General features: G+C 34.5%; 1 protein-coding gene across 6 annotated transcripts in view; it reads right to left on the reverse strand.

Moving 5' to 3' along the window:
- Nucleotides 1-21,806, reverse strand: part of TLK1 (tousled like kinase 1) — a 142,462-nt gene that overhangs the window by 43,146 nt on the left and 77,510 nt on the right. For all 6 annotated transcript variants that reach the window (XM_042949092.1, XM_042949094.1, XM_042949093.1 and 3 more), the window contains 8 exons: nucleotides 19,407-19,482; nucleotides 16,532-16,578; nucleotides 14,767-14,862; nucleotides 13,469-13,558; nucleotides 12,100-12,192; nucleotides 10,200-10,310; nucleotides 9,947-10,083; nucleotides 5,768-5,956 (listed from right to left, as the gene is read on the reverse strand). In XM_042949092.1, coding sequence (XP_042805026.1) covers nucleotides 5,768-5,956; nucleotides 9,947-10,083; nucleotides 10,200-10,310; nucleotides 12,100-12,192; nucleotides 13,469-13,558; nucleotides 14,767-14,862; nucleotides 16,532-16,578; nucleotides 19,407-19,482 — 839 coding nt within the window. The remainder of the gene's footprint in view (nucleotides 1-5,767; nucleotides 5,957-9,946; nucleotides 10,084-10,199; nucleotides 10,311-12,099; nucleotides 12,193-13,468; nucleotides 13,559-14,766; nucleotides 14,863-16,531; nucleotides 16,579-19,406; nucleotides 19,483-21,806) is intronic.

Here is a 21,806-nt window from a genome sequence, read left to right on the forward strand (position 1 = left end):
TCTGTTTTTATCTCCTGAAAGTACAATTTTTTATTTATCTTGAGGTCATATTATTACATGCATGCAAATTTAGAATTACTGCATGTTCCTGGTGATTTGAACTTTATTTATAGTTCTGAAATAACCACTATTTCTTTGTATTTTTTTTTGCCTTAAAATTTTACTGAGTCTCATACAGCATTTACCTGGAATATTTTTGTCTTAACTTATAGTCCCAATATCTTTTTTCCACCCTTTGGCTACTTTTAAGAACTTTTCCTCTTTGCCTTGCTTTTTCTGAAATTTCATTATGATGTTCCTAGGTGAGTATTTCTTTTTATTCATCCTACTTGGAATTCTTTGGCCTCTATAAATCTATAGATTGATTTTGTTAATCTGTTTTAAAATATTCTCAATTATCTAATCTTCAAATATAGCTTCTGCTCCATTCAAGATGGTTTTTCTATGGTCAGGTGACTTGTCTAGTAAACAAAAACTGAGCAATCCAATAAAAAGAAAAAAAAAATGGGTCAGGGATGATGCAGGATAAATCAACAGTACAAATAAAGACCAGATTTAAGCCCTAATAAATAACAGATGAAATGAAAATAGATTAAAATGCTCCAATGAAAGATTTTTCAGGCATGATTTTTAAAAAAATCAATTAAATATTTATCAAAGCCAATAAAATGTAAACTACCAAAGGTGAACTTTAATGTACACTGTCAACTCTGGGTGACAATGATGTGTCAATGCAGGTTCATCAACTGTAACAAATGTCCCACTCTAGTGGAGGGTACTGATAGTGGGGAAGGTTATATGTGGGGACAAGGAATAGATGAGAACTCTTCTACTGTCTGCTCAATTTTGCTGTACACTAAAACTGTTCTAAAAATAAATCTTATTAAGAAAAGTTATAGAAGACAAGTAATCCATTAAATAACTTTATGCTACATAAAATATAATCTTGAGCTAAAATTAAAGCTTTCATGAGAAAACACAGTAACCTCTAAAACTTCGTTAATATTAAATGTAAGGTAAAATATTACTGTTTACTTTGCAATCATCCTCTGTGAAACATGAAATGCATAAATAAAATCAGGATATTGAAAATATATTTAACATGAGGCCAAATCTTAATTAAAATTAATTACAAAGGTCATTAATTAGTCCAAGGGTCATTTACACATCCATAGATAATACTATCTTATGCAAACTACTCTGAATAATAAAAGTCTTTGTGACTAAAATTAGAAACTACTACCTAAAACACCTGACTGAATCTTGCTGGAAGATAAAAATCCGTAAAGAGCCAGGAACCATGCAAGTACTTTACATTTACATGTATTACCTCATATCATCTTCTCAACACTATGATGTAGGTACTTTTAAAAGTGAAGAAATGTAGGCTCAAAAAAATGTAGCTTACAAAAAATAACCACATCTGACCATCTACAGAAGTTAAAGTCCTAACCCACTACATAGTAGGTAACTTCTTTTTCTAGATTAACTTCTTGACAGAAAAATAATTAGGAGCACCTGGGTGGTTCAGTCAATTGACCATCTGACTTCAGCTCAGGTCATGATCTCAGAGATTGTGAGTTTGAGCCCCGCACTGTCAGCACAGAGCCTGGAGCCTACTTCAGGTTCTCTGTCTCTCTCTGGCCCTCCCCCGCTCACACTAGGTCTCTCTCCAAAATAAATAAACATTAAAAAAATTTTAAAAAGAAAAATAATGAAAGATTCAAAGTCTCTATGCTAATTATACTAGATGTTTTACAAACACACTACATGTTCTAGTTACCACGAAACAGTGATTTAAAAGGAATTTTTAGAAGACAGTTGCAAAGACTTGGGCACCTGGGTGACTGAGTCGGTTGAGCGTCTGACTCTTGATTTTGGCTCAGGTGATTATCTCACGGTTGTCAGATCGAGTCACAAGTCAGGCTCCACACTGACAGTGCAGAGCCTGCTTGGGATTCTCTCTCTCTCTTCCCCCCCACCCCCCCCCCCCCAAAAAAAAAAAACAAAAAAAAATGCAGTTGCAGAGTATAGCCACTAAAATCAAAGTATAATAATACATGAATCAACGTCCTTCTACGGCTTCTTTTCCCCATTTAAAGCTGCATTTGTATAAACATGCAATAAAACTACTAGGAGTATCACTTCATTTGCCATTCCAAGAACACAGAGCAGTATAACTTCAGGGTTAGTTCTCAGTCAACATATACAATAAAGTGTGGTGGAAATGAGATAAGTCTATGATTATTAAACTATAGTTAGGGCTATCAGCACCTTGGAAGACAAGTAGTAAGCAAAACACCTGTAACAAACCAGAAAAATGGTCTACTGAGGAGAAAATGAAATTCAACCCAATGCTTATGTACTGGAATTTAGCATTTACTGACCACTTTCCATATGCCAGGAAACTGTGCTACATATTGGGAATATAGAGCTAAAAAGGTGAGATAAATGCTACAGTATATACACATACACATATAAAAGGCTATGGGCACCTAATCTGAGGGGAGAGACAATAGGAAGAAAAAACGTCAGAGGTGGCTTCCTATTGAAAGTGGTATGTGAGCCAAGCCTTAAAGGATGGATAGGAAATGAGACAGGTGAAGAAAAGGAAAGAACAAGATGTACGAAGGCACAGAAACAAGAAAGCTCAACCCATTTAGAGAACTAAAAGAGTTTAACGTAAGATGCAGAAGGCAGATATTGGGAGTGAAGTGAAAGAGAAAAATGAGAAAAATAAGAAGGCCTACAAAGAGTCCTTCATGAGGGTGAATTTTATCTTAAAGGCCAGTGAAGGAGGTTAAAGGTGAAACTGACATGAAGAGAATCAATTTTAACAGTAATCTAGGTTAAAAAAAAAAAGAGATGAGGTTCAATACTAAGATAGTGGCAATGATGGACAAATACAAGACGCTATAGAAACAGACACAGAGAATGAGGCAAAGGGAAACATCTACAATATTTCTAGTGTCATTAACTGAGTGAATGGTGATGCTGTGACTGAAGAGACAGAGGGCACTATCACTTTACCTTACAGTGATCATTAACTCCTATTCTTCAGGGATCAAGGAAAAGCTTTTAGGAGGAAATACCTAGCATGGGATTTAAACAATGAACAGAAATTAAAAGAATGGTTTGGAGTCTGAAAGTTGGCGGTGAAGGGTAGGCAACAGTTAACAACAAAAGATGAGGCTAGAGTGGTCAGAAGATGCCAGATCAAGGTGCTCTGTGGCACAAAAACAGACATTCAGATCAATGAAACAGAATAGAGAACCCAGAAATGGACCCACAAAATTATGGCCAACTAATCTTCAACAAAGCAGGAGAGAATATCCAATGGAAAAGTGCTCTGAAGAAGTCATCTTAGGGCGGTGACGCATCCATCTTAGCCCGCTGGCTCGGGTGGTTAAGCATCCAACTCTCGATTTTGGCTCAGGTCATGATCTCACAGTTTGTGGGATGGAGCCCCACATCAGGCTCCGTGCTGACAGTGTGGGGCCTGCCTGGGATTCTCTCCCTCTGCCCCTCCCCTGTTTATGCTCTCTCTTTCTCAAAATAAAGAAGTAAACTTTAAAAAAATTTTTTTAAATAGTCATCTTGGGACTTTTGGATTTTATCATTCAAGTAACAGAAATCTATGTTAGGGTGATAAGGAAGAGAACAAAAGGATCGTATTTTGCAAAAATGATTCTGATTGCAAAATGAAAATGAATTGGATTGCTGGACCAATGTTGAAAGGAGAGGTAGGGGTAAAAAATAACCCAAGTAAGAGATGACTAACCTGAGTTAGAATGGTGTCAGTGGGGACTTGCATAGGTGGATATAATTGAGATCTGGAAGGACTAGTGTCTTACAGGAGTGGGGTTAAAGCTAACACATACTGTATTCTATATAACCACTTTTCTACCCACTACCTTTTATCAAGCAACAAATTTACTGATTTACAAAAAGTTAACCGTTTGCTAAATTTAAAAAAATATCAATAGCTGAACGTTTCAATTCCAATTTACAAAAGCCCCCCAATCAGGAAAGGCTTGAAGATGGAGGTAGATTTTGAGATGGAATTTGAAAAATTATCACCTATTTTTGATGAAAAATAATAAAGAAAAATAAGTGGAATCTTGATCTATAATATTAAGGATGATAATCAAAATTTGGCATGTGAAACTTAGAGAATGGTAATACAATTTACTAACAGAACACAGGAAAAGGCAAGGGGTGTGTATGTGGATGTGTGTGTGTAGACAGAAAGAGACAGACTAGAATGGGAATAACAATAAATGTTTTGTGTTTTTAGTAAATATGGTTTTGAAAAGGCTGCATTAGAGGTTCCTGTGAAGCACTGAAGTACCAATATCAATTATGCAAGGATATGACACTCAAAACTGAGATACAAATATTTAATACTCAAGAGAAAAGTGTACTGGAGATCAAATCTTGGATGTCAGTAGCATGTATGTGGTAACTGAAATTCTAAGAGTAGCTAGTTTTCAAGAATATGTAGGGGAGGAAGTAAGATGGCCAAGACAGATCCTTAAAACACCTACATTTTACAAACTGGTAGAGTAAATAATGTCCACAGAAGAGACTGAGAAGATGAGCCAGAAGAGTTAAAATGAAAATTAGGATAACAAGGTATTTCAAAAGAAATAGGCAAGAAAGAGAACTGGGAAAAAATAAGAAGTCAACAATATTCAATATTGTCAAGTTAAAGACTCAAATGTCTAGGATACTGAGCATCAAAAAGATAATGTTTAAAAGGCAATTTCACTTAAGAAAGGACAAAAGAGAAGTTGAGGCAGAAGAGACTGGCCCAAGTAAGTCTTTTGGGAAACCTGGTTAATAAAGATGACAGAATATGGAGACTAGGGTAGAGATATATAATGGCAGCAGAGTTTTTTGTTTCATTTTGTTTTCTAAAAGGAAGGAATCAGTAAAGAACAAAGTCAACGATGTAAGATAAAGGAGTATCAGATAGAAGAGGTCCCTCATGTAGCCAGGGATGGGAATCAAAGCATAAGTGAAACACAACCTTCCAACAAAGGAGAGAAAGAATACATCCACATAAAAATATCAAACGGGGATGGGTGTGTTTTAAGTTTAACTCATAAACTTAAGTTCCTGCAGAAGAGAAAAATTATAGAAATTTGGATCTATCTTTAAATCAACATTTTAAAAATGGTCTTCTCTGTGGGATGGGATCATGGTCTATATTGTTTTATTATGTTCTTTCATATTTTCCCAATTTTCTATCATAAGCATTTAATGATTTAAAAATGTCTTTGTCCCTTGAACTATGAATTCATCATTAATGCAGAAAATTTAGAAAATAAGTAAAAGCAGGAAGGGAATAAACAATACCTACAACTTACCAACGTATTGCTTTCACAGGTTAAAAAAAATACGTCAGTTATATTACTTAACATTTTCTCAGAAAAAGGAACATTAATGGAAACACTGAATTGAAATAATCAAAACTGATAACTGACTCTATCATTCAGACATGAAGAAAGAGTGGATTCCAGTTTCCTCTTAGCTACCTAAATCTCTACTTTAAAAGAGGATTAATAAATCTCCACTTACAAAGGCAGAATTCAGATATCTGGAGATTATTAATTTAGTCATAAATTTCAATACTGCCATCATTCCTGGCCATAACTACTTTTAGTATTTAAGTATTAGTTTAACTACAAATAACATCTATCACAAACATTCATGCTCATTGGCAACAATTAAAAAAAAAAGAAAAGTTAAAATGGAGGCTTACAGTTGTGGTAAATTTGGTCTAACAAAGGGATCATTCTCTGCTCCATTGACTGCTTTGTTTTTCCTCTGTTTTGGTTCAGAATTGGTAGAGGGTGCCTGAGAATTATTAGCTGTGGGAGGTTTGCGCTTGGCTAGAAGTTTCCTTTGCCTTTCAATATCTTCCCTTTGCTGATTCACCCATTCTTGTTGCCTGTATAAAAATAAATGTAAAAAACCGTATTTACTTTTTGTTTACTCTTCACAGTTAAAAGATGAAAATACATTAATAAACATGAAAAAATCATTTAACAAATCATATAACGTAAACATAAATTATGGTTCCACCTTTCTGAACTAACTTGTACTCACTTTCTAGGTCTAATTTGAAGCATTCATTTCTAAATTCCCTAAATCCCTTGAACTAGGGAAAGCTGTGTTGCCATATATAATCTCATGGTAGCTTGTAGATCTCCGCTTCCTTCTTTCTAATAAGCATCAATCCTACAGACATTTGATTAGAATGTCTCTAGTTAGACTACATTACTCCATGAGAACAGAGACTGCATCTATTTTCTACCCTATTGTATCTCTGGTGCGACCACAATAATCAGCACATACTAGGTATTCAGTAAATATTTGCTGAATGACATAAATGGGCTATTAAAAAAAGAACAGAGGTAAGCACGGAGTATATTTTAAACATGCATCTGATCACTTACTGTTTGTAGAAAAACTTACAAAAGACAAATATGAATTTTTTAAATGTGTAATATTTATTTTCTATAATTTATTTATTTTTTTTATAATTTACATCTAAGTTAGTTAGCACACGGTGCAACAATGATATCAGGAGTAGATTCCTTAATGCCCCTTATCCATTTAGCCCATCCCCCCCCAACCCCTCCAGCAATCCTGTTTGTTCTCTATATTTAAGAGTCTCTTATGTTTTGTCCCCCTCCCTGTTTTTATATTATTTTTGCTTCCCTTCCCTTATATTCATCTGTTTTGTATCTTAAAGTCCTCATATGAATGAAGCCATATACTTGTCTTTTCTGACTAATGTCGCACAACACCCTCTAGTTCCATCTACCTAGTTGCAAATGGCAAGATTTCATTCTTTTTGATTGCCATCATCCGTTGACGGACATTTGGGCTCTTTCCATACTTTGGCTATTGTCAATAGCACTGCTATAAACACTGGGGTACACGTGTCCCTTCGAAACAGCACACCTGCATCCCCTGGATAAACACCTAGTTGTGCAATTGCTGGGTCGTAGGGTGGTTCTATTTTTAATTTCTTGAGGAACCTCCATACTGTTTTCCAGAGTGGCTGCACCAGTTTGCATTCCCACAAATATTAATTTAATGAAGTGTTATTTTCTAAATTTATCTCTGTTAAGAAGATTTGGGGAATGTGCAAGTGCTATCTTGAAACAAAAATTGATCTGAATATGAGAAATTTAAGAAGAGGGGAGTCTGGGTGGCTCAGTCAACTAAGCATCTGACTATCTGATGCTTGATTTCTGCTCAGGTCACGATCCCAGGGTTGTGGGATGAAGCCCTGCGTCGGGCTCTGCGCTAAGCATGGCGCCTGCTTGAGAGTCTCTCTCTCCCTCTCCCCACATGCACACCCACGACTGCTCTCTCTTTCTCTCTGTCCCCCCCACCCCGACACACACAGTTTAAGACATTTATGAAGAAAGAGGAAATTTTCACTACCTGAAGGAAACAAAAATTAGCATGGCTTTAAAGAATGAGCAATTAATGAAAGTAAATAAATATTACTGTTTCCCATTCAAGAATCTAAAGCTTATTAATTGTAAAAAACTACTAAATATCATGTCTACTATAAAAATACATGTTAGAGATTTCAGCAATCTGACCAGAGCAAGAGCAGGTTAACAGTGAAGCTTTTTTTTTTTTTTTAATGTTTATTTTTGAGACGGGGGAGGGGCAGAGAAAGAGGGAAACAAAGAAACCGAAGCAGGCTCCAGGCTCTGAGCTGTAAGCACAGAGCCCAAAACGCAGGGCTTGAACCCATGAACTGTGAGATCAAGAGCTGAGCCAAAGTTGGATGCTTAACTGACAGAGCCGCCCAGGCAAACTTGTTCTCAAAGTAACCGGTTCCCTTTTAGGTCACCTCAACACGCTAAGAAAAAGTTTTAAAAACGCTACATGGCTATAAGACTAAGATTTAAAACAAGACAAATGTTTCAATTCCTTGGCTCCCCACCCCCACTCAAACCAGAACTACAGAACTTCTACTCTGCTGATGCAAAACTGACTTCATGCACACTGCCTTTTCCTATGGTTCTAGCCAGATGGTAGTAGAATATGACCAGAATGAAAGAATCACTAACCACCCACAGAGAAGAGTAAAAGGGTGGAGAAAATTCAAGAATAGCAAAGCTAGAACAGGACTTTAATCCAGTTTCCATTTGGAAGTAGGAATAACTTTATTTAAAAAGTTAACTTTTAAAGCTACTTTAGAACACAATCAAGATGTTATAAATGAAAATAAACAGCAATAACCCTACTGATCAAAATCCTAACGGAAAGTAAAGAATTACTGGAATGAATATATAGCAAATATCTGATTATTCAGGAATGACTACACATTTTAGAGATTAATTTAACATCACTAATATTTATTTCTCTTATCTGTCAACTACTTTGGGTTCTATCACTGATAAACTACCTGATACACACTGATAAGTAACTTGATATAAGATATGTATAACAATACACAGTAGGCCCTCAATTCAAGAAATGCAAGTAATTTTTTAAAAACTAGATTACTTACTTATCATAAAAAGGCACAAAGCCAGAACAGCCAGACTGAAGAGGTGCATAGGGCAAGGCACAAGGGAAGGGCACAGAGCTTCCAACGCCCTCTCCATTTGCACCACTCTCCCCAGACTTCCACGTGTTCACCAACCCGGAAGCCCCAATTTTGCTCTTTTTTGATAGCTCAGTGAAGAAATTTTAACTACTAACAGAGCTTGTGTTTTAGATTTATATTTAAGGTTATACACTGTAACCTATTTTATTCATTACCAGGACAACTGTAGGTCTGGGTTTAGCAGCTGAGGTTCTTGCTTTTAAAATACTCAAAAATCATGGTTTCTACCTCAAACGTATCTCTAGTTTCACTGTCAATATTTTAGCTCAAGCCTAATCATCTTTCATTTGGAGACCTCTTCCCATCTCAGCTGTCAACAATTTATCTTCTTTCCAACATTCCCATATTATCATGAGTTATCTTTCTAAAACTCAATTCTGACCACACACACTACAAACCTTTAATAGCTCCATATTATCCACAGAATTAAAAGCCAAAATCTCTAGCATCACAAGAACAACATCCTTCATTATGGTACACCTTTCACCCAGCACAGCTGGTGGTGAACAAAAGCTAAAGAAATCAACTGAGATAGAGAAGGCCATTCTGTGCTAAGTCCTGGGAACCAGTGTTTAAAACAGCGATGTTTATATAATACGGGAGATACAGCTTTGCCTCCATTTTGCACATAACTGAACGAGTTCTAGGAAATCTGATGTAGATGCTGCCACTACTCCTGCTTTTCAGGTTTTAAAATTTTTCTGGCAAAAAAAAAAAAGGGGGGTGGGCAGCATAGGTCTTGGCTTCTTAACAGAGTCAATCATCTAAACTCAATAACTTCTCTGTTTTAAAGTTTACCTCAGAAACACTAAAGCCACATGTTCAGTTCAACTGATTTAGAATTATTGTATCTAAAGCAGAACAGAAAAAGTTCTTGTCTTTTCCATAGGAACAGAGAGCAGACAAGGGCTGAATACTAAGACTAAAGTAATGATTGGAGAATGGGGGGAAAAAACTAAGTAGGCAAATCCCAAAATATACATACATATAGATGTAAATCTTCCAAAGACAATTACATTTCCCTCCCAAATCATCTATAAAGCTGGAAGGTCAGTTTATATTTTGGAAAGTCATGTTTAGAATAATACATCATGCTGTATGGATGAATGCTAACTAATCAAGAAATTTGCTAAAGCTGAAATTGTAATACTTGTGTTTTACGTTCCTTTCAAATGTACTAAATTCTGTGATTTCAAATAGTAAGGAGTAGATGTAGAACACAATTCCAAATGTACAATCTTTGCAAGTAATAAAAACTCAGAGGAACACTACATTATTTAAAATGTAAGAATGACTAACTTCACGAGATTCTGAAACGCAAAACCATCTGTCCATTGTTCAGTAAATGAAGCACCATGTCTAACTGTTGTGAAGTGCCCAAGGCGTAATCTGTCTTGCATACTCTTCTCTCGGCTTGACAGTTTTTCTTGCGTACTCTGGAAGGAGAAGGAAAATATCATCAATTTTATTTATTTAAAATTTAAAACTGTACAAGGCAAAAAAGGGGTCAAGCGGAATGAAAAGGAAACAAATCACTGAACTTTAAACCTACCTTTTCAATAAGCAGTTTTTTGCTCATTGATATGCATTTATTTAATCGTTCTTTGTATTTTTCAAGTAATTTTTGTTGTTCATCTATTTGCCGTCTGAGATCACAATTAGCCTACAAAATAAGGAGAAAATGGAAAAGGTCTAGAATTTGTGTATATGAAACAGTGATGAATATTTTTAACATTCTGAATAAAGTATATAAAAAGAAAGGGTTAATTAAGGATTTGAGTATGATACTAAAAATTTTTTTTTCAACATCTACTTATTGTGGCATAATACTGTTAAATGTTCCTTAACTGTGCAGTGGAAAGTACATGGAATTTGTATCCATATTCCATGGTTCAAATCCACATCCTAAGGTATATAACCTTGGCTAAGTTCAGTCAGTTACCTGAACCTTAGTTTATTTCTTTTGTATTTCTAAAATAGGGGCAATACTATCTATCTCACTTAGTTAAAAATAACTAAAATATATGTATATAAAATGACTAACACTTAAAAATGAATGTAAGTTCTCTTCCATCTTTTATAACTGATAAAACTGTTTTCTCCATTAAACTTGGGCCTGACACTACCGATGCCTACCCAATAGCTAACTATTTCCACCATCTTTCTTGGCAATAAGATACCCATTTTGCTGACTTTCTAGGCAGCCATATGCTCATGCAAAGGCCCTTATATAAACTCAGGAGATGAGTCAGATTAGTCTAGGATAATGACAGAATAACCTGGAGGGCTTGTTATAATACAGACTGCTGGGTGGGACACACTCCCCAAGTTTCTATATAAGTCAGTCTGGAGTAGGGTCTGAAAATTATTTCTTTCTTTCTTTAAAAATTTTTTCTTAATGTTTATTTATTTTTGAGAGAGACAGAGACAGAATGCGAGTGGCTTGGGGCAGAGAGAAAGGGAGGCACAGAATCCGAAGCAGGCTCCAGGCTCTGAGCTGTCAGCACACAGCCCAACGTGGGACTCAAACCCATGAGCCATGAGACAATGACCTGAGCTGAAGTCGGACGCTCAACCAACTGAGCCACCCAGGTGTCCTCAGCGTAATTTTATGCAAAGTTCAAAAAAACCCTGAAATATGTTGTTAAGAATGTATAGATACATGTGATAAAACCATAAAGAAACACAAAGGCATAATAAATACAAAACTTAGAACAGTAGGTAATGGTAAAGGGATGTGAGAAGTGACTGGGATAGGATCAGAAAAGGCAAGCTGGGTGTTTCAAACATATAGATCATTATGGTAAGACCACAGATGTTGATTTCACTGAGTTTCTATACCAACAGTTCTTAATGCTGGCTTAAATTATAATTATCTGGAGGAGTTTTTAAAACTACCAATGCCGAACCCCTGACCTCACATCAACTTAATCAGAACCCCTCAGGTTGGAGTTTAGGCATGGCCACCTTCATAAAGTGCCTCCCACCTTTCCCATTTGCTAATTCTAATCAGCATCATGGAGTGAGAACCACTGCTTCATACCTTACTTATATTATAATACTTTCTGATGTGTCTTTTTGCAAGGTTTCCATTAAAAATTTCACAGGATTGCAGCAGTTACTTCATCTTGTATAATACCAAATATCAGAGGGTTTAAGACAAAATCAATTACACCCTTAAAACTAACACAAAATGGCTATTTGTCTTATGATAGTTGATCAAATAAAAATAAATTTTATAAACTTCCCTCTATTTCTCCAACTGTTTCTCAATTCACATTTAAAGAACTAATAATTTGCACTTTAAAATAGTTATTTTCATGTACTTAAAACTACCAGAAAAAGCTTATTCTTCTCAGCTATAGAATTTTTTTTACGTTGCTAAGTATTTCCTCAACTTTTACTATTGCCAAATAATTCACTCAATTTTCCCTCTCTGACTTATTACTTACCCTGAGCAAGTCATCTATACGACCCTCCTTCTTTTCCAGGTCCTGGTTTTTATTACTTTCTAATGCTGCTAATTTCAGCATTGTGAGATCAGTCTAAATGAAAGAAAACTATTTGATTATCTTCATTATATGTATCACTGCATGCAAACATAAACTAGATTTTACTCTGATTCTAAAAAGCAAAGAAAATATTTGAGTTTATGTTCATAAAAGTTATCCCAAAAGTCTTAGTACAGTTTTAAGTTTTAATATCTTCAGAAGTATAACTTCTACAAGGTTACAAAGAAATATTTAAAAGACTGATTACTAAAAGTTTTAGAATATTGTTATGTTCTTCATTAAAATTCAATATAACCACTGCTTTGTGCTATCAACTCTAGCTGACTTTTGAACATGGCAAAAACTTTCATGAACTATTCATTGACTGAAAGCAATGAATAGCCTGAAGTTTTGATGCATGTACAACAATTTGCACATGACCTAACAGAAAAGTCTAATGGCAATAAATTGGGTAATAAAGATGGCTAAGCAAAAACATCTACTCTTCAAATCCCCCTGGTTTGAGACAGTATCATCCTCAAACTGTCATATGTAAAAAGTTAAAATGAAAAACTTAGTAATCAAAATTCATAAAACCAAATAAACATAAAAGATATCTAATATTCAATTTTCAAATATTTTAAGTATATAGCATATATGTATATACGTATGTATGTATATATGTATGTGTATATATATATATGTATGTATATAAATACATATAAATACATACACCCAAAATGAACACCTTTTATGTCCACGTATGACAAATGTAATAGCTTCAGGAAGACAATGCTTATATTTATTTGGATGGTATGTTCAAAAAAAAAAATCAGTAAACAAAATTGACATGTTATGGTTGTTCTATTTAATATGCTTAAACATCTAGATATTTTTAAAAAGTTTTTAATGTTTATTTATTTATCTTGAGAGAGAGAGAGAGAGCGAACGCAGGGGAGAGGCAGAGAGAGAGAGGGGGAGAGAGAGAAAGAATCCCAAGCAGGTTCCGCACTGCCAGCACCGCGAACTCACAAACCATGAGATCATGTACCTGAACCAAAATCAAGAGTCAGACACTTAACCGACTGAGCCACCCAGGTGCCCCAAAACATCTACATATTTAACCAGCATGTAACAAAGGACAAGCTGATAGTAAACTGGGTGTTTCAATTTCTCACCCCCTACAAACTACTTTTTTGTCTAGTAATTAGCTTTCTTGATGTATAATTTTACTTTATGACTATGTCCACTAGTTTCTACATTATACTAAGTTTCTTATAAGTCACTAGTTTCTTACAAATCACACAAAGAAATTTCAATTACTATTTACCTGAGTAATTTTAAAGGATAACTGCTTTGGTTGTAAAATAGGGTGGTCCCCAAAAGCTAATGCAGTAGGAGAAGGGCTATTCGGTCGAACCTTAAAAAAATATATTAAAATTTTTACATTAGCAAGAAGAAAACAGCCTTCTCCTCAGCAACAACTACTTAACCCTCCCTTACATAAAGGTGCAATGAAAGAGACAACCATATATTCCCTGCCCTCAAGAAGCTTACAGCCTAGAACCATCAAAAACATTTTAATGCTTTCAATCTGTTAAACAAGGTCAAATACATTATTTCAAAACAAAAATATTAAAAACAGATGACGATGGCTCAAAAAGTAAAACTGAGAAGATCTTAATATAGAATTCTTAGTAATAGGGACAATAATGCATGCCCATATATAGTATAATATCAATTTACTGTTGAGTTTCATGGTTTATCTAGTGACTAGTTTTAAAACACATCATTGAAAACAGATTATATCATTGTATCACTGCTATCACTACGACTCAAAATTATTGAGTCTTATAGTTTATTTTGCATATTACAATATAATGTGTCCAAGGTACAAAATAAGTAAGATACAACTAATTATATGTCTACCAGCAAGGACCAGAAGGGAACACTGGAAATAATAACAAGGTATTTGAATAAATAAGAGATACTTTGATTTTAAAAAACCTTCAATTCATTTTTAAATTACTGAGAGCCAACACTATTTTTCTGGTTAGACATTAAACTTTCATATAATGAAAGATAAGGAAAAATGAAATCCAATATGCAAAACAATGCATATAAAAAGGACTAGGACTTAAATACACTAGAAACAAACCAAGAAGTTGTAAGATAATTTTTAGATCCAAGATTCTTCTCCTATGCTGAAATAAAATGGTCCAAGGCTAAAGGCTGCCTACCTTTGTCTAGAAAGGAATCATGCTATCACTTTAGTGGGTTAAGAAATTTAATTTCTAAGAGAATTAGAAATTAGAAATCAGTAACTGAATATGGACCGATACAAGAGTATTCATTGTAGTCCCCTAAGTTTGACAGCATTCTTTTATAGAAACATTACTTCTTGGATATAATCAATTCAGGAAATCTTTAACTTAAGGATCTCACTTTGAGAAATAACGTTCTAACAGCATCAAATCATTAAAAAGAATTTAACCTACCTCACAAAATAATTTTCTTAGAAGATAAATACAAATAAATATATATAGAAGTTCTCAGTGAAAAGATATTCAGTATACATACATACATATGTTAATAGATTTAAGACTCTCTACACATGTCAAAACTTACAGATGAGGAAGGAGTGGAATGTGAATGTGAATTTTGAGGAGAACGGATCGCAGGAGGTATGCCTCTTACTGGACTTGAGCCATTCCCACCTTGGTACTAAGAAAAAAAAGAAAACACTTTATGAAAATAGGTTTGGACAGATGTTTAGACATGATATTAATAATTAATTTAAATATATTGTCTTTTAAATTAAATTCAGTAGTGATTTAAATGGGTCAAGAAAAAGCAAAACTAAGGTTAGTTACAGCCAAGTCCTAAAAGACTAAAGAGAGAATACTGATCACAAGAATATGAAAAGACTATGTTTAGCAAAGACCCTTATTTTTTTTTAACATTCTGGTTTTAATTTGTTACTGCAGCAGACTCAAAAATTCCCCCCCTCCCCAACAGTGAACATATATTATTTTTCCTTCAAATTTTAATAGTTCCTTATAAATGTTTGTTGAATGGGTATAATCCCTAACACCCCCAAATTAACATATTTACAAGTAGATGTTAGTGAATGTAATAAGCCATCTTAAAACAACATTCTCTAGATCTGTTAAAAATCCAAATGTTTGTAGCACTTAATATAAAAAGTTACATAGACAAAGTCTCTTCTGTTTAACAGCACAAAATCTAATAAAAATCAATCCTTTCTTCCATGCATGAGATGAATTACAGTGCATGACTTAGGTGCCTATGAAGAGAAGCCTCCAAATCTATTCCACAGCTACCTTTCTCATTTCTCTACCAAGAATGGGAAGAGAAAACTGCTACTGGATTCCTCTCAGGGTATTAGGAGAAGAGCAGAGATGGGGACCTCCTAGTAGGTCTTCCTGCAACCTAGGGACTTGGTCTAATTTATTTTTTACTCTACAGTGACTAGCAGAACTAGTGGCACATGAGGAATATTCAACAGACTTGAAATTTGTTTATTTGAATTGATCCAACCTTTGCCAAAGATTCTTATTAACACTGAGGGACTGACCTTAACTAAAGAGCACTAGGTTAGCAATACAAGACCGTGGTCAGCAATAGTTTTACCTTAGATTCTGTAAATCCAATTAAGAAACACAATGGATGGTTTAAAAAAAAAAAAAAAAAAAAGCTTTTAATGCAGCCCTTCCCCTAACTGGCAAATTCTGCTCTCACACTCAAGTAAATATAAGTATTTTTCAACTGAGTAGATCATGTTTGTGTTTTAACAATCATATTAATGTACTGTAATGTAAAACTGGTAGCCAAAAGTATTTCTGTGTAGAAGAATAAGGTAATATTCTAAATTGGGTAAGAATCTAAATTTATCACATTTATTATTTTCAGGGGCTCTTAGATTCACATTTCTATTATTTAACTTCCATCTACAGGGCTCAAATGTTGCTATGGTGCCATAAAGGCTGCACTGACAGCAGAAACAATTCTAAACTAGAGGTTATTCAAGTTCTCTCTTTGCACTTCCATTTAGAATTTGATGTTAAATAGGCTACTTTACATGTCTGGTCCTCAGTTTCCTCATCTGTAATATAGAAACCCTAATATCTCCTGTGCCTATCTCCTGGGCTGTTATAAGCAAGTATGTGAGGAAGTACTTTGAAAATTACAACAATAATATACGAATATAAAAGTAAATTTTAATGTTCCTAGGAAGACAGGACATTACATAGTACTGACACTCTGCTCTAATCACGTAGATAATCAAAAGTTGACCTCGTACTTCAAAGAAATTATTTCAGCCCATACCAAAATAATATTAAGAACTGGAGGTATTTGTCAATAAACTTACTTCAAAATAGTCGCTAATTTTGTGGCCACGCCCCCCAATACTTTTTCCTAGAATATAAAAGTAAAAAACTGTTACAGATCTGGTCATGACTACCTACCATACTATATCAGAAAAAGAATGTGTCAAACTTGATTTTGCTAATACACATAAAAATCATCTGCTTAATAAAAAGAACATGGGTAGTGATAGACATTGAAAGAATTATATTAAGAATCCTCAGAGGGTAAGATGCCAACTTCAGAAATCCAAAAATCAAATGACATTTCAATAGAAACACGTCAATTTTTAAAGTCCCAATTACTGGAGAACCACATATATAAATGACATTAAAGGATTTTGTTTTTAAAACTACATTATTCATATTGCTTAATGACTGCTAATTTCATAAAAGCAAATCAATGAATTAAAAAAAAAACAAGTAGCAACTGTATAACTAACAAACCAATTCATACCTGTAAATAATATAAAAGCTTTGGTTAACACAAAACCATAACAAACTGACAATAATAAGCTTTAATATGAACGTTATTTTGTAAAAGTTTGGATTTTCTAAAAAAAGTATTCCCGGGGTGGGTGGGTGGTTCAGTCGGTTAAACATCCAGCTCTTGATTTCGGCTAAGGTCATGATCTCACAGTTCACTGGTTCAAGCCCGCATCGGACTTCCCACTGGCAGTGTGGAGCCTGCTTGAGATTCTCTCTCTGCCTGCTCACACACCCTCTGTCTCTCTCAATAAACAAAATAAACTTGAAAAAAAAAAAAAAAGTATCCCCAAATCAAATCAACAGGATGTTCTTCTTCTTCTTTTTTTTTTTTAAGTTTATTTATTTTCAGAGAGAGAGAGAGAGAAAGAGTGTGTTTGCACACAAGCAGAGAAGGGGCAGCAAGACAGGGAGAGAGAAAATCTCAAGCAGGCTCTGCATTGTCAGTGCAATGCCAGATGCGGAGCTCAATCTCACAACACATGAGATCATGACTAAGCCAAAACCAAGAGTCAGATGCTTAAATAACTGAGCCACCCCAGGCACTCCTGTGTGTTTTTCTTTAAGTTTATTTTGAGAGAGAGAGAAAGAGCGTGCACATATGCAGGGGCGTGGTGGAGAGAAAGAGAGGGGGGCTGAAAATCCAAAGCTGGTTCCATGCTGCCAGTGCAGAGCCTGATGTGGGGCTTGATCTCACCAACCATGAGATCAAGAGCTGAAATCAAGAGTTGGACCCTTAATCAACTGAGCCAGCCAGGTGCCCCCAGAGGATGTTTTTTAATAAACTAGATTTTAAATATTGCTCTTATGACCATATTGATAAAGTGGTCCAAATCATTACATATCACAGTTCTTTGATTAAAAGTTTTGCTCTAAAAAGAATCAATTTTATAAATCCTGAATTAAGGGCAGGGGATAGGCTAAATGGGTGATGGGGATTAAGGAGGGCACTTGTGAAGAGTACTGGGCTGTTATACGTAAGTGACGAATCACTAAATTCGACACCTGAAATCAATTTTAATATATATGTTAACTAATTAGAATTTAAATAAAAACTTGAAATAAAAAAAAATATTGAATTAAGAAGGTGCTAAGAAATACTGTGTTTAAAGATACTTTTTTGGATAAGAGGCACCCACCCTTCATTGGAACTATACAGAATACAGGATTTCTTCAATACAAATAAAACCTGATGACACCATGAAGTCAAAAGCTTCAGATAATATAAACACACACATTTATCAATTTAACACTGACTTATATTAATTTATTCATTTATTTTATTTATATAACAAATATTTGAAGTGGTTACTATGTGCCAGGTAGCAGATAGCAGACCACAAAGAAATAAACATGGATTCTTAAAAACATAGGATCTGGGTTGGATCAACCACCCCAGAAGTCCCACTCTAATTTGGGACCTGCTTTTAAGTGAGTTTTTAAAACTAGAGTTGAAACTATCATAACTAATGTATCTTTACACTAAATCAAACTCCCAAGTCCACTAATCACAAGCTGGTGGAACTACACCAAGACCAAAAACAAGCTCAGAGCAGACTGAGATACAAAGTACCACACGTCTACAGAAAGATGCTAGAGTGGTTTAACTCCTTCCTTCCACACAGTTGCTTCAAGTACATTTCTTGACGCCAGTGCCACATGTAAATACTAGGATACCACATGTTCGCGGCCTTAAGTCTTTACAGCTAAAGTAAGTGGCTCTAAAACATGTAATATATGTATAAAGTCATTACATGTGATTGAAGAACCAATTTATTGTATTTAATTTTGAGTAGCCAAATTAAAGGACAATAACTATTTTGTTGCCCATTACAAGAGTTGTGTGGTCTAATGAAAACCATCTTCTTAGCCTATATCACAAAGGGTAGGTATGCAACAAAGAATGAAGAACAAACAGGTTTGGAAAGAAAAAGTTGGTGCTTTAATAAAAGTCTTTATATAAAGTCTTTAATAACCAAAGCAAGCTTTGGGTACTTGCACTTTAAAGTGACATCTAATGTTCTTATCCGAAGACAAGAAGCCACTTCAATACCATAATTCAGATAAAGAAAGAAAAATGAAAGGGATAAGATAAGGTTTGGACATGATACTTGCCTTTTTAATTCTCAAATAAAAAAAATAAGGGAAATGTCAAAAAGCCTAAAAATAGTAACCATACACTAACTATCTGTGCTACACGGAAGATTCCAATTTTATATTATTATTTCTTATAGAAGTACATTTCTAAACTATTAGTAATGCATAAGTTACATAATAGCTATAGAAATTACAAAAACATAGTATTACTTGTACAGTTAAACTACTGATTAAAAAATCAGAATAATTAATTGTAAATGGTCATTTGGCTCTGAAAGGAGATTTTGTTTCACTTACCCTGACTACTTTCATTCTGGTTTTCTGATTTTCTCTTTCTTCCTCTAGATGATTCCGATTGTTTCTTTTCTGGTGTCTACAGAAAGCAAGTTAACAGAATTTAAAAATATACTTTTTACATACAAAATTATTAGTCACTATACAAATTATTTTCATTTTCAAAATAAAAACGGTTTTGTTCAATAGTGTTCACGTGACATAAATGAATAGTTACTTTTACACAATTTATTAAAAGATAAAATTTTCTGTGTAAGCTTTTAAAATTCAAAGTACAGAAGACTTACACACATTACGTGAAATTCACATTTACAGAATCTGATTTGAGGTGGGTGAAAATCTGAGAGTAATTAGCCTTTTTTTTTTTTCAACGTTTTTTTATTTATTTTTGGGACAGAGAGAGACAGAGCATGAACGGGGGAGGGGCAGAGAGAGAGGGAGACACAGAATCGGAAACAGGCTCCAGGCTCCGAGCCATCAGCCCAGAGCCTGACGCGGGGCTCGAACTCACAGACCGCGAGATCGTGACCTGGCTGAAGTCGGATGCTTAACCGACTGCGCCACCCAGGCGCCCCGTAATTAGCCTTTTTAGAGGCTGTTCTTTAACATCTTTAAAGAAAAATGAAAGTTCTTCACATTCTTAACTGGATTGGGTAAAAAACAACAAAAATAAAGAATAAAAACTTATGTTTTTCCTATTAGCTTTCTATTATTCACACATATTTAGTCTATAAAAGTAAACTCGGATGAAAAAGAAAAGAGCAAACTTAAACTCTGATATATATACAATCCCTACTAAAAAGGACCATTCACCTAAATGTTTAACAATTATTATGTAACAACAATTAGAGCAAATTTGTAGACTGTGCCCTAAATTAGGGGACAGCAAACTACAACCCACTGGCCAAATCTGGCCAGCCACCTGTTTTTGTAAGGCCCAACCTAAGCCTAACTTTTACTTTTTTAAATAACCAAAAATTTAATAATTAAAATACTATGATAAGAAAATTTTAAGAAATTCAAACTTGAGTGTCCATAAATAAAGTTTTATTGGAACACAGCCACACTCATTCATTTATGTACTATCTATGGTTGCTTTCAGACTACAACAGCAGAGTTAGTTCCTACAGAGACTCTATGGTCTACAGAGCCTAAAATATCTGGCCCTTTACAGAAAAAGTCTGCAGACACCCCACCCTGGAAGATGGCTTATTCCCAAATTAGTATTTTCATCAGGCTAAAATGACAAGTAATTTTCATGGAGTGTTGACAGACTGTTGTTGTGCTTAAAGATTAAAACTAAGAGCAAAAGCACAAGGCAATGGCACAAGGCCCTCAAATTCTAGAAGCTTGGCAAGTACGTCTGGTGCCAGAACAAAGAATGTTTGAATGAATGAAACATCGAGGCAACTTAAAATAAATCTCTAAAGGCAATGTAGTCCCCAAACAAGGAAGGAACATATTCCATATTTTGTTTTATGAATAGTCTATGATTAAACAGTATGAATGACAACACATAACCTAACTCATGTTGAACATCTATGATTCCTCTTCAGTATTATCATGGAGATTTTAAGTTTTCTTACCCTCATTTTTATCAACAAGATAACAGATTCTGAGAGGATGAAGTGAATGTTTAGAATCTGAATTCTTTAAAACAGGAGTGACACCATCTTCCCACCTCACCTTCCCATTCTCCCATTCCTGCATATAGTTATCACTTGATAAATACATGAATATTAAATAACTTATTCAAGGTAACCAGGATGGAAATCAAATTCAACTCTGTACTTTCAAGGCCGGAATGGTCTTTTTTTCTCTATGTGACATGTTACCTGCCCTATATCCAGAACTGAATGAATCAACTATACAAAAAAACTTCAAAATTTTATCAAGTTTGCAAATAAAATTCATTATGTCTATCAATAAACTGCCTATATGTTTTCACAACACAAACCATATATCTTAAAGAAATCCACTCTAACTTGCAATCTACTCAGAAGGCAGACTGATGTACCAACAATTTAGGGTAAGTAGTTCAGAGTTTAGTTATCAAACTCAGACAAACAATAACCAATCTTCTATTTGCTTCAAAATAACACTAAATTAAAAATTCTAGGTTAACATTTTTATAAACAACCCTAAAATCTATCTTAAACAAAAAAAGAACTGATTCGCAAGTAATATTTATTCATATCCTTCCCAACTTAATCTATGTAAAAAATATAATTTAAAATCAAGAATATACGGTTTTTCACAAGTTTAACGTTACACTAATTTTTTTTAATGTTTATTAATTTTTGAGACACACACACACACACACACACACACACACACACACACACACGGCATGAGTGGGGGGAAACACAGAATCCAAAGCAGGCTCCAGGCTCTGAGTTGTCA

Source organism: Panthera leo, chromosome C1, assembly GCF_018350215.1.
Source record: "Panthera leo isolate Ple1 chromosome C1, P.leo_Ple1_pat1.1, whole genome shotgun sequence".
NCBI lineage: Eukaryota > Metazoa > Chordata > Mammalia > Carnivora > Felidae > Panthera > Panthera leo.